Source organism: Nannobrachium achirus, assembly GCF_963921795.1.
Source record: "Nannobrachium achirus genome assembly, chromosome: 17".
Lineage (NCBI taxonomy): Eukaryota > Metazoa > Chordata > Actinopteri > Myctophiformes > Myctophidae > Nannobrachium > Nannobrachium achirus.
In genome coordinates, this window is record NC_137824.1 from 38,122,477 (window position 1) to 38,139,636 (window position 17,160).

The following is a 17,160-nucleotide window of genomic DNA, read 5'->3' on the forward strand; positions in this document are numbered from 1 at the left end:
GGATGGATGGATGTGGATGGATGGATGTGGATGGATGGATGGATGGATGGATGGATGTGGATGGATGGATGGATGGATGTGTGTGTGGATGGATGGATGGATGGATGGATGTGGATGGATGGATGTGGGTGGATCACTGCTGCAACGTAGCTGTGAGCGCCTGCGAAGCAGGCGCGATCTCTAGATGTGAGCGGCCCGAAGGGCCGCGAACCTCTAGTTTCTTCAAAGCATAACGTGATGTCTTTCCACTTCCACTACTTAAGTGACTATTTATTTACACTGTCCTTAAATGACTAGAGTTCCTGCCATGCCATGGATAAGAACATCTAATAAATGCCACATTTGCTGAGACAAACAAACACATGCAGGTCAATTTGTGACAAATGAGATTAGATTAGACTAGATGTGCTTTATTGTCCTCAAGGACAATATACACACTTTGGACACATTAACAATATGTCTACAGTACATCGATGCGCGAACCCCTGGTTCACTGAGGAGTGCGGGTAAACAAACAACACCGACATTCAGAGAGCACCATCAAAGCTAAAGCTCGGAAGATATGGGCGATGAGGAATCTGGATACTTTTTCCAGCCTCAAATATATCAAATGTTATACTTGGTTGCATGCCAGTTTCACTCAACCAAGGCAACAAGGCAAATAATTAATACTTATTACTTAATAATGCTTCTATTTAAAATTACGTGCGGGATGGATATCTTTTGGATGGAGACATCTTGCGTCAACGTGTGCACATAAAAAATAAAAAAATCATATTGTCGCATGGTGGCCCTTTAGACTTAGCCTGGCCGTGCCAGCCTCTATCACACACTTTGTTCACCACCGCTACCGTGGTGTTGTGCGGTCTGGTTTATTAACCAGGCTACATCAGACTATAATACATGAATTAGTCATGAACGATGATAACAAAAAAGCTGTTGTTTAACGACATTAAAAAGAATAAAATAATAATAGGCCTATTTCATATAGATAAAGGCTGTGGATGCTGCAGGTGAATATAAACCTTTGGAGCCCTCAAAAGCTCGCATCATGTTTTTTTTTTATAATGTTTTCGTCAGCATACAGACACATACACGTACCAGGTCTTTGATCAGCAGCAGTTTTGGAACACGTTTATCTTAGTTATTGAAGTTACATAAACTGTATCTTGGGAAATTCGTATTCCGCCTTTCAAGTCGAAAGGCTATGCCAAATTAGCATTTTGTTTAAATATCCATTCTGGGGTGCTTGCACCCCCGTGTCTGTGGAGCTTTGATATTGATCCCCTTCCATTTCCATCCAGCTGATTGGTATCGCTGGTGAGACTCTAGTAGACGTATTACTGTAACTCCCTTGAGAGAAAGAATGTGACGTCAATCTTCTGCATTGCAGCATGTTGATCCAGGTTCACCTTCACCTGTCAACCAGAGATGATATTATGTGGTGGTTAGTGATATGTGATGGTTTGTTCGTTTTGGGGGTGGTTGTCAGTTATGGTGGTTAGCTATGGGTTGTTTGTTAGGAAAGGTAGTTGTGGTAAGTGGTTGTTAGTTAAGGGTGGTAGTTGGCAGTTGTGGGTAGTGGTGGTTTGTTAGTTAGTTGCTGTTTTGCGTGCCTACCAGAAAATGATGCCTATACCTTGAATTCCAGTGGTAAATAGAAAGATTTTTTCTCAGAAGAATAATCAGTCCTGGCTTGTTTCCCTTTTGCAGGAGACAACAACGGATGGCCCCATCTCTTTGACAAGTACTTTGGAATGCCCAGCTCCACTCGTGGGACCAAATCTAACGCATGCTGTAAGTACATCACAAGAGGAATAATAATTCAAACTGAGGAGCCATAAGTCTCCTTGGAGATTTCATATCTGACACATTCATTTCAGAGGTGAAATGAATTACATTTCAACAGATGTTTTGTCATAACCTTTAATCTCTCTGATGTCAAGTGACATTTGTACATCTGAATGAATCTGAATCACAAAGAATGTCTGTTTATTTTTTGCTATTAATTTGACTATACTATGCGTAGTAGATTGTAAATGAATAAGACGCAGTGACTTTTGTGTTTGACAGTCACTAAAAGTATCTGTATCTGCACTGAGTAGTGCTTGATGTTGAGCAGGGATTTGTGGCATCATGAAAGCTCTCCATAGCTATTAGTGGTGTCATAAAATATGTTTGGCTGAGGGTTGTCACGATTATGAAGTAATCAATTATTGTTATCAATGATTGAAAACGATTTTAAAAGTTTTGTCGTTGAACATTGGAACATATGAATAACATTTTTAATTCTGTTTGGCTTTTAGGCTTTTTAAACAAAAGTTGCACAGGGCAAATATGACAAAGTACTTAAATAATTTTACACATGAATAGTGTACTGTAGATAGACTTTTTTCATCCACTATTTAATTTTAATGGCTGCCAGCCACACACTGGTGGCCTCAATTGGACGTGTCAAAACCTGTTGACGGTTCTATTCTGGAACATCGATTAAGTTTGTCTTGCCGCGCATCAGTGTGTGTTAGTGACGCTTTCAGTGTGTCACAGCCATTAGTGGCCTCTTTACAAAATATCCTTTTTGTATACGCTAAATGGCAGAGAGGGGAAAAACTGAAATTAGAGAAGGCAAAGCTGAAATGGCAGAGAGGGGAAAAACAAAATTACAGAAGCAACAATTTGAAAGCAACAATTTGGGCATGAGATGCTTTTTTGATGGGTTAGACCCATAAAAAGCACTGAGCGCCACCCTATCCAACATCTTACCTGCCCGACACCCAATTGACATTTTCTGCCTTGAAATATGTTTTATTATTGTGTTGTTTATATAATTTAAAAAAATACATCTCACTGAATGGCATACTGTATACTTACAGTAGCAGATATTACATTAAACTGAACTGTTCGTAGGCCTGTGTGATTATATATTATTCGCAGGGTTGTTAAGTAACGGATTACATGTAACGGGATTACGTAATCAGATTACAAAAAACTGGTAACTTGTAAAGTCTCAGGTTACATTTTAAAATGTGTAATCTGGATTACAGTAACGGATCTGAATGATGGGGGTTACATGCTGGATTACATTCTCCCCTTGCCCTCATCAATTTTACACATAAGTTATAACGCCAAACAATAAAATAATCAAGTCGAATCAACGTAAAGTACTGCCACTTTGTTTAAGTAAAATTCTGTTGTCCTTTTCCTAATTTCATAGGCTCAATATTCTTGTCTAGTTATCAATGGTAAAACTTGTTTTATTTAATTAAATAGAGTTTTGCTAAAAAGTAATCCAAAAGTAACTGAAAGTAACTAGCAGTTACTTTTTAAATTGTGATAATCAGATTACGTTACTGACTACATTTTCTTTGCAAGTAACTTGTAACTGTAGGGGATTCCTTTTTAAAAGTAACCCTAACAACCCTGATTATTCGTTGTTTGTCTTTTTAACTGTCAAACAACAGCTGCAATTATGAACTGGAACTTCAAAACAATGTCTCTGTCTGGCAGAATTATGTTAGGAAACATCATTCTCACATCATACACGGACACCTTTTGATAGGTGGGGAAAGTAATATGTTCCCTGTATGTTCGTCCCCTCTGATATTGTGGGTTTGCTCTTTTAACATTTAATCTTTTCCAATGTACTACATCCGATTAATCTTTCTTCTGTAGCGCCTGACCAGTTATGAGAGTCACATCAAAGTAGTTGGCAGTCTGAAAAAGAGAGACAATCTTTCTGCCTCAAATGCAGTGGCGGAATCACCTTTTTGAGCGGTGGTCACACCGTCTCCATAGCGTGGCCGTGTGTGTATGTGTGTGTGTCTGTCTGTATGTAGCCTCTGGTGTAGCCTGAGTACCCTGGGTGACCAGAGAGGTGCTGTTGAGTCTAGCCTGCTGAGCATCAACTGCAACACACACACACACACACACACACACACACACACACACACACACACACACACACACACACACACACACACACAGGCACCCCCCCACCACCACCACCACCACCACCACCGCTCAGTTCACACGGGTGTGCTTTTTCTTTGGAAATTGACATTCGTTTGATGGTAGGAAATAATTGCTGCTGGTCATTAAATTATACGTATTCAAACTATTTGAATGTCTGCTCTATAAAGCTGCTCCAATTACCATTTATAAAGGGGATTGAAAAGACAGAATCTTTGATGTTTCAGGAGTTGCAACGATAGACGACAAATTACATCATGCATGTTTCTGGCTCTGTCATGCAAGCTCAAATTTGGGGACATAATTACATCTGGTAGCACAGGGTCCTCTATAGCTACTGCAAATAATCAGAGTTATGCAAGCCAAAATATTGGGGCATAATTATAGCAGCGATCATGAGACCCCCCAAAAAATAGAAAAATGCAATTATGGGAAATGTCAAGTGTGATTGCCGTTTTTGCTGCTTCCTCATTTGCTAAAAGTTACTCTATAAAGCGGGTTATTTTATAGAGTAACTTTTATCCAATGAGGAATCAGCAAAAACTTTTTAGAGTAACTTTTAGCCAATGAGGAAACAGCAAAAATGTCATGTGAAGCTCGACCAATCCTCTGGTGGTTACGGAGTAACGTTTAACCAATGACGAAGCAACAAAAACTGCTTTTTAAAGTTGTGGGCATACGCCACATTACGTCATACAGTACGTAACATTTAGCCAATGAGGAAGCAGAAAAAAACATTTTAGCCAATGAGGAATGGTTAATTGTAAATGGTGCATTTACAGTATATAGCGCCTTTATACAAAGGTGCTTTACAAAGATTGTGCATCACATTCACCCATTCATACACAGATGGCAGAGGAAAGCATGCAAGGAACTATCCTGCTCATCGGGAGCAACTAGGGTTTCAGTGTCTTGCTCAAGGACTCTTCGACACTAACTCTGGGGGAGCCCGGGATCGAACTGGGAACCCTTCAGGAACCCTCTGTGTTCTAATGACTGTTTCTCTACCCCTGAGCCACTGACGCAGGAAGTTGCAAAAAGGTGATGTCACAAAAATGATGGTTTCTCATTGGCTAAATGTTACTCCTTAAACTTGAGCTGATAACAATAGTGGATGCCAACCACACTATGTTAATAAATTGGACTTTGGGGAGATTATTTTAACTAAACTAAACAACTAAATCCGTTTTTGTCGCTCAGTATTTCCCACTTTATATAAGGGTAAATATAGTAAGCATAAGCAAGCAAGTAGCCATGGGAACCAAGGTTTCCAGAGACATATGGACTATAAATCAGGAGCCCATATCCTGTTTCCTTATAGTGTGAGGCAGCTTGATGTATAAGTTCACCCCTTGGATATGACACTAGTATGTCACAGTGACTTACCCCCCTAATCCTACCCTTGATGCTGAACCCCAAGCAGGGATGTATTGGGTTCCATTGTTAATCATCTTTGGTATGACTCGACCTGATATTATCAAGGTATGATTGATTACAATTTCGGTCTCTACATCAAATGGCACAATGGACTCTGTTTTTTAAATGAATATTACCTTTTCGAGTCAATCTTAAACTTAACGAACTGCTGACAGACTCATCGGGGTCCGATATGACCCCCATTGACTTTGTAGTGCCCCAGTCCAATACTTGGGAGCTACTGGATGCTGATGGCCAGGGTTGATGTTAAAATGTGTGCTCATACAAACTGGAGTCCAAACGTGTCCTCCTGTAGTTCATAAATGATATGTATTTCTCTGTAGCCTAGGTCCTATACTTTCAGCATACATTACACAATACATTAAATATAAACCGTCAGGATATAGACAACCACACACCACAACCACAACGGCATGGATTTCTACACAGAGAGGGCAATTCAAGTTCAGGAGAGTTTTGACAAGGCAATTCTCTTGAACACTGCCATCAGGTATGGCATGGAAAGAGGGCATTAGCGTTTCTTTCACCATAGTGAAAACTTCATGGTCTGGAGAGGGCACGTTTTACAGACGGGTAAACGGGAAGGGGCTCAAGCCCCCACTTTGTGTATGTGTGCACTGGTCTTGACCCTCCATCCATCTCTTGCCCTGCTCTCCATGGTAACCCCTCCTGTCTCTCTGCAGTGCTGGGTGTGGTTCCAGAGCTGTGTCAATGCAGAGACCTGGAGCTGGACTGTGACGGAGCTAAGCTTCAGGAGATCCCTGTGGTGGCTGTGAATGTAACCATGATGTGAGAGACACGCACGCACGCACGCACACGCACGCACGCACACACACACACACACACACACACACACACACACACACACACACACACACACACACACACACACACACACACACACACACACATACCAATCGTGTAAAGTAACAAAGTACTTTTACTGTACTGTACTGTACTGTACTTACAATTTTCAATACTTTTACTTCTATTCCACTACATCTCTGAGGCAAATATTGTACTTTTACTCCAATACAATTATTTGAAAACTTGAGTTACTTTGAAGACATAAATGATTATACTATAAAACATACATAACCACTTCAGCCCTATTTTATACATAGGCTAGGCTACATAGGATCTACAAGCTCACGACGCGTACTGTAGATCTGCTATTTTCAAACGTTTTGTACTTTTAATTTTGGTACTTTAAAGGTCTTTACACAACGGGGGTGAATTTGCGAATAATTCGTTTAAAGAAAGTTAAAAAATAAACGTATAAAGCTTCCACGCTGACTTCGAATTTCAAAAAAGCGAAAAAGCATCTGTTATTTATTCGCTCTTGTTTCAAATTTAGCGAATGTTCGCAGGTGAACTCCTCTCTCTCTCTCCCTGCAAGCCAAATGACGTCATGACGATGTTATGATAACGTCCTCCTCTCAAGTGAAGTTCAGAACTAGGCCAGATCACAGCCCATATGGGGATGATCTTGATGTCATATGGACTATAGGATTATTGTTATTGTTTGTAATGTTAGTTGAAATATGAGCATGTAAGGGTATATTCTGGGACATATCTGACTAGCTATGATATTTATCTGTCCTCGATCAGACCCTCTCTGATTAATCCAGCACGTCCGTTTTCGTGGGCAGGATTTATGTTGGTTGAAATAAAGTGATATTCTAGGCCAGATCTGACCAGTCATGGTTTGACTTCTGGCCCCAATCGAGACGTCACTTATTGGTCCAGGTCCTGACGGCTCTGTATCGAAGCAAGCTCACTCTATCCTATTTAAAGAGAGAGAGAGAGGACAAGGTGGCTGCTTGCTAGTATTTCCGTCAGTGGTGGAAAAAGTACTTGAATTTCCTACTGGTAAAAGTATGGTTTATGTATGTTTTATTATAGGCTAATTCATATCTGCAAAAAGACTAATGTTTTAAGATAAATAGTTGTGTATTAAATACAATAGGATCTGAAATGAAGGAAAGAAAGTACTGGAAGTATATTTTGAGGGCAATACTTGTGTGCTTTTACTCAAGTGACATTTTGAACACAGGCCTTTTACTTGTAATTAGGGATGGGTATCGTCTGCGATACTTTTAATGGTATCGATTGCATGACATCACGACATGACGTCGATACTATCGGTATCGGTTCACGTAAAAACGAACGATACCTTGTTTCGATACTCTGGAACGTACCCCTGGCCAGTCGCATTTGTAACAGTTGGGCTACTGAGAGTTTAGTGACTGCTTTAGTAGGCTACACTCGTACTGTGGAAAATAGCCGACAATACCCTATAATGTTTATTATTATGATGATTATCCAACGTCTATACTCTCCACATCATCATCACCTCTGCTCTACCGCAGCAGCGGTAGAGCAGTTAAACTTAAAAAGTATCGAAAATGGTATCGAAAGAGTATCGTATCGATTCCCAGGTATCGAAAAAGGTATCGTATCGATTCAAAGGTGAACGATACCCATCCCTACTTGTAACAGAGTATTTTTTTATATTGTGGTATTGCGACTTTTACATAAGTAAAAACATTTGAGTACTTTTTCCACCACTGATACACATGCGCGCGCATACACACAGTATACAGACAAGCATACACAGCAGGCGTGTGTTGTTCCAGACAGCAGGAGTGAGAATGAATCAGCCCTCTTCTCACAAAGATGAATGTCAGGACCTGAGGGGCGTTCACAGGATCCATTCATAACACACAATGGAATGAGAAGATTAGAGTTTATTTTACGTGAAAGAGCATTAGCGTCTGTCAGTCTTCTATATCCAGGCCTGGATAAACAGCCAAGGAATTATTGTCACATCTGTCATAATCATTGATAAAGCCAGAGAGAATGTTTGGGATTAACTGACAGACTGAATAGCCTCTTCAGAGCAACCTTGAAGTCTGCTAGGACCTTTTGTGAGAAACAAAGAAAGAAACTGTAAGAAATTGAAGAAACTTACATAAGTAAGACAAAAGTGCAAATAAGTAGTCTATGACTGTCTATTATTGGTCCACGTAATGCTTATCAGTTCAGTTGTTTGACTCTCCTTAATAGTGCAGATGCAGTGGTGAAAGTGAGCCGGAACGGCCGGAACCCCCGTTCCGTTAAAACATTCGGGGCCGGAACGGAGTTCCGTTAAGAAGAGGAGAAGCCAGCTGTCAAAATCCCATGTTAAATAACCAGCCACAAACGCACGTCCAGGAAGAAAACAATAGCCTATACTAAAGTCAGATTAACATACAGTAGGCCTACACAAGTGTTACTAGTTAGACTATATTTTCTGATAAAGTGCTTCTAAATTATTCCCGTGGGTTTGTGTAGGTCAGTGTGATCCAGTCTGTTTGCGTTTCAGTGTGTGTTTGACACGGAGCGAGTGGGTGGGACGTTCGCGAACGAATCGAGTCTTTTGAACGGCTCTTTGAAATGAACGATATGATTCGGTTCACAGTAGGGAGCCGTTCCTTTCTAATGAACAGTGGTGGGAAAATTACTCAATTTCTTTAGAAATATCAACACTGAAGTAGAAGTTTGGAATGTTAATGTACTTGAGTAGTAGAAGTATCAAAATGTAGGCCTATCTTTTGAACGGCTCTTTGAAAGGAACGGATCCCAGAGATCCGGCTCACTTCAAAGAGCCATAAATCCCATCTCTAGGAGGACTCGTGTCTGTGCCTGCATGCGGCAATAAATGCAGAATAGACCAAAATGATTCAATTCTGCATCTGGAAATGTGAGATGTAGTGGAGTATAATTAAAAGTATTGGAAATACTCCAGTAAAGTAGGCTAGGCTATACTTAAAACCTGTACTTAAATACAGTACTCTAGTAAATGTAGGTCTACTTAGTTACTTTAGATAACTGGTTATAATAATATTAATAATAATATATATAATAATATAATAAATATAATAATAATATATATATATATATATGCTTACCCTTCTGTATGGAACAATGAACAATATGAAGAGGCTTATTATAGAAGGGCAGCAGGTGGGCCTCCCAGTTTTCTATGCATTTCAGGGGTTTTGGGGGATTAGAGCCTCCCAAATTTTTTTCGGCCGCGCGGCCGGCAAGAATTTCAAACCACTTTCACCACTGTGCAGATGGTATAAATAGTGATGCAAAATCATATTGAAAAACTGACAAATTTCTTTTGTTGTTTAAGTTTTAACTTTTGCTGAGTTTCAAAAAGGGGATCTCTGATAATAAAATCAAAGAAAAGGATCCTTTTCTTAATAGGCCTATGCATTTTTGTCCTGCTCACCTGTCACCAACCTTTGAGGTGTGCACTGTGTATCAGCCTTGTCTTAAAACAATCCTTTGCTGAGGGAACGCAGAATATTTTGTATTTAAGTAAGATGTTTTCGAAGAAGGGACACTCATTTTTCACTTTTGTGCACCCTTTAGGCGTATGATTTTGAAATATAATGTAAAGAAATGTTGAGGCATGCACCACCTAGCAGTAAGTCGTGCACATACTAAGGACATTTTGTACATGTGTTGAGAGCTTAGATTGGCCCAAAAAAACAAGCCTTGCCCCTGCCTGACCACAGGCCCATCACATTGCTGCATTTATGGGTCCGAAACCCGGTTAAAACCAAACCGTTGTAGACCAGTGCCTTGAAATAAGTACACAATCTCAAAGTCTAAAGTCAGATTCATGCAAATTCTTGGCCATCTGGCCAGTGAATGGGACCAGTTACCCATACAGTATATGGAGACGCTGCATGATAGTCAACAATGTGATGTCAGAACATGCCCATATATGGGCATTACCAAATATGGGCAATTGGGCATTCCCAGATATGCGCTTAACACGATGACTGCCAAGGACCACAAGAGGCTGCTAAAGTGCCAGACATTTACCCATAGGCCTTCGCTATAACATACAGGTACCCAGGCAGAAGTGGATTGGGATTTCACTGTGAACAGTGTTATGAACATGAACCGGATGAAGAGAGCTAACAGCTATCAGCTTTTTTTTTTTTTAGAAGCCCGATTTGAGGCTATTTAGCCGCAAAAAAAAAACTTTTTCGCTGCCATAGGAACACAGTTCAGAGAAAAAGGTCTCTAAAGATGTGAGAATGTATTGGATTAGGCGGCGCGATGCGGCGGCGTTACCAGATTACGTGCTTTTTTGGGGGGCTCTAAACTTTATTCTAAACCATTTTCAATGGAATAAACCTAATTACCACCCACATCTCTACAAGCAGCTCAGGGTAAGTAAAATAGCAAAACAAATATTGTATTGGATTGAAAAAAAGAACCGAAATTGTTCGGTTTTAGCACTAAAAGAGTTAATATTGATGACATCGGGACAGGGATCTCCATATATGGGCATAAAGCGGACAAGGACGTATTTAATTTGTGTGACTCGTGATGACATCAGCGATCTCCATATATGGGCATAAAAGGGACATCAAGCCAGAGTGTGCTGTCAGAGCGGCAAACCCATTCTGTTAAGAGTGGTTCTCCTGACATCACAGTGACATCAGAGCATGATGTCAGAGCGACAAACCCATGGAACCACAGACAAACCCATTGAACCACAGTGTCAGGCGTGACATACAGACAGAGTTACGCTACCCTACGGTCGCAATTAGAATTCTCCAACTCACCCGCGACCCATTTCTTCTGTAAAGGAATGATTAGCTGTGATTGTAGGATAATATATTACAAAGAAAAGGACATTTCATGGAGCTTTTCTTGGGGCCAGACCTCAGCAAACGTTCTTCGTGCCTTTGTCATCTGAAACACTCCCGTGGCATTTTGTCTTGAGATATCCTATTCCAAGTTCAAGACCTGCTATTATGAAGGTATAATTACAATTTCGGTCTCGACATCAAATGGCACAATGGAGTCTGTTTTCCTCTGACCAAAAATTTGAAAGGAATATTACCTTTTCGAGTCAATCTTAAACTTAACGAACTGCTGACAGACTTATCGGGGTCCGATATGACCCCCATTGACTTACAAAATAGAATTTTAGAGTGAGGAAAAGTGCCAGGAGGTAATCGCTACAGGCTTGCTAATCACAGCGTTTAGCGATTAGCAGCGGACAAAACACACAGACCCTCTTATATGGCTCACCTCCTACAGAACCCTGCCATAAAAATTATTAACAACAATGTGAAAAATATTAAATTCAGGGATTTACTTCCTTAGCCAACAAACTGGAATACATCACTCATGCTGGTCTAGTAATTTGGATTACCTCCCCTCAGGTAGATTGCCTCAGATATATCTGCAGGGGTGTCTGTGGCTCAGGAGGTAGAACAGGTCGCCCAATGGTCTGTGGGTCGGTGGATCGCATCCCGGCTCCTCCTGTCCACATGTCGAAGTGTCCTTGGCAAGACACTGAACATAACTGTCATAACTACACCATGGAAAAACCCTTGGAAGACTTGCAACATCAGTATTTGATACCATGGGAAAACCCTTGGAAAAAGACAAGGTTATACATACAAAGCCACGTCATGTGAGTGTTATCATCATCAGCAATGATCCCTCTAGTCTAAAGGGATCACCATGGAAATACGTAACTCTGGTGAGGTAATGGTACGTCACGATTCTGTATATAGCAGCCTCCACACCTCACATCATGCCATATGAAAAACGAATCAATATACAAATATCAAATAGATAGGTATAATATTTAGGTAGGTATAATATAGTTAGGTATAATATAGGTAGGTAGTTATAATATTTGCATCTATAAACAACAGAGACAAACGACGTAAGAACAAGTTGATAAGACAAAACTAATAGATAAAACAATGGAAACGTTCAACGACTACATGATGACTGCTGAGCACGCCAGAGCCAATGAGACATGGGAGCTGTGGGAGAATAAGCTGAAGGAAGAGAAGATACTGGAAGAGATGAAGAGACTGAAGTCCTGGGCAGACAATTTAGATGAGCGTGAGATTTCGTTGTTGATGGAGACGGTAAAGAATCTTGTGGAACTCAAGAAGACAATAGGAGTTCCATCAGCCCATGAACAGAAACCTAGCCGCGACTCCAGACAGCCCGCGTGCCAGGAGAAGGCGATCTATGTGAAGCCTGCCGTCATGGAGCCACAATATCAGTCAGTCCTCAAGCTCAAGAGGATCTTCGATCAGGGGGATCCCAGAAAGAGAGAGAGGGTGCCAAAGCTCAAATATCAAGCGGTCTGCAAGCTCAAGACGATCTTTGAACAGGAGGATCCCAGAGAGCGGGAGAAGGTGGCAAAACTCAAATACCAGTCAGTCCCCAAGATCAAGAAGATTGAACAGGAGGTTCCCAGAGAGAGCGAAAAGGCGGCGAAGCTCGCCGTGTGCCAGGAGAAGGCCATCACTGTGAAGCCTGTTGTCGTGGAGCCACGAAATCCCCAAGTCCCCAAGCCCAAGAAGATCTTTGAACAAGTGGATCCCAGAGAGCCTGCGAAGAAGCACAAATACCCGTCAGTCCAGAAGCTCAAGAAGATCTTTGAACAGAAGGATCCCAAGGAGAGAATAATGGACGTTCCACGGGCCCCACAGAAACCTACGTATGGCTCCAGGCAGGTGGCTGCTGTCACGGACACGAAGTCTCTGTCAGTCCTCAAGCTCAAGAGGATCTTTGAACAGGAGGACCCCAGACAGAGCGAGAAGGTGGCAAAGCACAAACGTCCATCGGTCGCCAAGCTGAAGAAGTTCTTCGAAACGCTTTGGTGATGCAGAATGTACAGTACATGCTGGGTATACCTGTACGCCAAGGCGAGAGGAGTTATCATCTTTTGTGTGGGTGCCAGTATTATTTGGTCATTGAGATTTGTGTGATACCAGAAAACATGTTAGATCCGTCATTTTGTTTTATGATTAGAAAATAAATAGTCATTTGTTTATTAACAATTTCAACATTCTTTGTTAGAACCATTTCATGATTTGTAAATGTCTGTTGAAATGTTCATTTGTAGAAACAAACATTTTGTTCAAACGTACACTAGAGTGCACTCACTTTCAGCAGCGGTCCCTGAGGGGGTTCCAGTTGGTCCCAGCTAAATGATGGAGAGTTGGTAACCAAATGCACCCTTATTATAGATCTTTATTATAGAGTGTAAAATGAAACCAAATGAAACCATTTGATTTCATTTTACCTCTCAAGAGTTAAATTAGACACAGTTAGAGAATGTAGAAGAATTGTTATTTTGATCGTTTTCCTGTTATCTCTCCTATTGGTACCAACATCAATACGGCATGGAATTGTGGACAAAATCATATCCAACGACAACAAAATATTCGACAGTTTAGGTCTGAGAAGCTAAATGCCATCAAATGGTGGTCTATGGCTCAAATGTTGAATAAATACTGAACCTTGATATGAAAAAGGTTGAAAACCACTGTATTAGAGGGTCTGTATGTCGGTCTGTCTGTCATGTACTGTATGTATGTATGTATGATTGATACAGTAAGTGATTTTTGACTCGATAAACATTTTTGCTTTCTTTGCTCCCTTATATTTTGTTAATTAGTAAGTGTCTTTAGGCTTAAAGGGGGCGGATGTGGGAGCCAATAATTCGGTTTATGAGTAATACCAGAATACCATGTTCTGTTGATCATTTGTACGTTTATTAAATAGTAGTTTGGCATGAGTTATCGTTTAATACCTTTGATCATTTCTTTAATCTGAAGAAATAACCACAGTACCTTGGAAATCAATTTGTTGTTTATAAATGATAATCGTTGGAGTCGGCTCTCTTTTTCAAGACATGCATAAGACCATTTATGGCTAACTAATTAAGCTGTTTTGGCCGCATATATCTGTTTAGCACAAGCCTGATCTTGGGATGAGTATATATATTTTTACAGCGCTGCCGTCTGGCTCCTAGAAGGGTCTATACACTGTAGATCATTGTTTGTGTGTCCGTCCACTTAACTGTTCAAACATATTTACAGGAGGCAAGACTGACATGGACAGGGAAGCCACACCGTTATTAGACCTTGTATTGTTTTAACAGCATGGCCCTCTAATGTATCTTTTCGACTGTAAGAATTGTGCCGTGCCGGGAAACCTATTTCAATTTCTGGATTTGTTGGTTTCAGCTTGGTTTCATTTCAGATTTCAATTTGGTATTAAGTAGTTATACTTTCAAAATGTTGAATGCGAAAATAGCAGATTTACAGCTCACAGCACGTCGCGTTGTAACGCGTCGTGATCTTGCAGTTCTGCCGTTTTTGCTTCTTTGGGTTTCTTTCCCCCTTTCAGAGGTGCTTCTGGTTATAAATGGAAAACACAGTCACAGAACTTGGGTTCTGGAAGGTTTCAGGTTCTGGAAGGTTGGTTCACCCTCCATAACGGAGGTAGGAGACAGAGCCCTCCATCTAGAAGACCCCTTTATACTGTATCAGTCTGTCTGTGTTTGTGTCTCGAGCTACTTTGTTTGTTATATAGGATTCTATGTATTTATTTATACATGTAACAACGCCTGGAATTCGATTTCGGGTCTCTTATTTGACTTTTGAAGTCATCTCATACAAAGTGTCCTCCGAGCACACCTACCTACAGTCATATTGAACATGGACCCAATGTAAACATCCATATCGTCACTGTCAGGTGGAAACCTTGTAGGCCTATGTCCAAAAAGAAGAACCTGTGTTCCAATGGATCCATTGTAGTTATTATTTATTCACAAGCTCCGGTTAATAAAATGCATAAACCCCACAGACACTCAACCACTTCAACTTTTACTTTTAATAAGTCTGTTAAATTAATAGTGAAAATAGCAGATTGTTAGCATGTAGATCGGATATTTCCGCTACTTTATGTTGTACGAAGAAGTAGGGCATTCATTATTTATTATCAAAAAAAAACCAACATATGTTTAAATATGGAGATGCGACAATATGCATTCTTATTCTAGTGTGATCCCAAGGTTGAAACAAAGGTTGAATTTATGAATGAATGAATGAATTTCCTTTGTTGTGCAGGTCTCTACAAAGGAACAGGCTGAGGAATCTCAATGCAGATATCTTCTATAAGTACCAGAGCCTGCGGAAGCTGTGAGTACTCATGCATTATGCAAGGTTATGTTATCATGTCCTGTGTGAGCGTGCCAGCCGTGCCATCTCCCTGGAACAATTACACAATTACACAAACAGTCCACAGCACGAATAAATTAATAACCAACTGCTTTCATGTGACACAAGAATGTAAGAAAGCTACAAAGCTCAAATGTTTAATGTGCTGAGGAATGCACTGTTGCTCTTCTGACTTATCCACATTTCTATTCATCTTGGCCACATAACATGTTTTATTTAACATTGTTTCTGTACAGTATGTGCTTGTCTGGGATCCACTTGTTCAACTTAAATGCACAACATTTCTGTGTGTGTGTGTGTGTGTGTGTGTGTGTGTGTGTGTGTGTGTGTGTGTGTGTGTGTGTGTGTGTGTGTGTGAGCCAGGGCAGGTATTTCAGGTAGGCCATTAAGGCCATGGCCGTCATTGCCCCTCAGTTTGGCCTTGTGCCCCTCCAAAAAAATGGCATGCCCTGAGGCCACAGTGGCCTTATTTCCCCAGCTGACAGTACCACTTTCTCCTCTGTCTTTCTTGTCAATAATGTACACACCAGTGTCTAGTTTCTTGTCATGTAGACACCGGTGTCTTTTGTTGAGATTCTCAGCTATACATGCCTTACCCCTTATCGATATGAACTTATTTGCCTTTGTTTTACTATTTTTTAAAACATTTAAAATACTTCAAATAGCCGATGTACATCGGCACGTTGTGAGCTTCTAGATCAGCTATTTGAAATATTCAAAAATATTTTTGAAAATAGTTTGGCAAAAACGTTTAGGGATAAGGCATGGATGAAAATAGAGCCCTCTGAACTTTCACGTCACCATCTTTAAACCAATGCCAGGGGTCATCAATGTGTCCGTGGCAAGACTTGTCCAATGTCCATGTCCCCTTCAAATCTTCTATTTAAAAAATAAAAATACTATACAGCCAGTATACAGTGGCTGACTTGTTTCCAGGTTTTATATAAGGAATATAATTGCAAGTCACTCATCATGATATTGGATTATCCACAGATTCCACACTGTTCATATTCACAATAGGCACACTCATCAAAATGCCTGCTGTCCATTGTTGTATGCTAATGTATAAAATAGGTTTAAAGTTGTTAAACAGGTTTTTATGATATAAAGCAATTTTCTTAATATCCTCTTAACTCATACAGTGCCGCCGGCCACAAGGGGCGCTAGAGTGCCAGAAATTTCTCCATAGACCTTCGCTCTAGCTTTCGTCGACACTGTCCCAAGTGCCTTGGGATTTCACTCCAGCCAATGCTATGGGTGACGATAGGAGGAAGCTAGCTGACATGTAGCCAAAATGCTAACCCATTTAGAAGCCCGATCTAAAGCTATTTCAGTCGCAAAAAACTTTTTCTTTGGGTCTGGGAACACAATCCGGAGAAAATCCTGTCTAAAGATGTGATTTATCATTGGAGTGGGCGGCGCGGCTACGGCCCGTGGATGGCCGAGTCTAAGTCCCGGCCATGGATGGAAATTTAGACCGGGGCTTCGTTGAGGCCTCCGATTAAATAATTAATTTTATTAAATATCCCGAACTAGTTCGGGATAGGCACCCTGGCATACGTCGCGCCGCCGACAGTATATATTGAGGTTTTTTTGGGGGGCTCTAAACTTTATTTTAAACCATTTTCAATGGAATAAATCGTCGGACCATCTAGCGTCTCTCGTTGGCTAGCGCTGG

At 40.7% G+C, this 17,160-nt stretch overlaps 1 protein-coding gene across 1 annotated transcript in view; it reads left to right on the plus strand.

Annotated features, from left to right (window-relative positions):
• The window catches only part of rxfp1 (relaxin family peptide receptor 1), a gene marked incomplete at both ends in the record, with an annotated part of 108,736 nt that overhangs the window by 49,124 nt on the left and 42,452 nt on the right, over positions 1-17,160 (plus strand). The window contains 3 exons of the mRNA XM_080746718.1: positions 1,714-1,797; positions 6,090-6,195; positions 15,372-15,443. Coding sequence (XP_080602844.1) covers positions 1,714-1,797; positions 6,090-6,195; positions 15,372-15,443 — 262 coding nt within the window. The remainder of the gene's footprint in view (positions 1-1,713; positions 1,798-6,089; positions 6,196-15,371; positions 15,444-17,160) is intronic.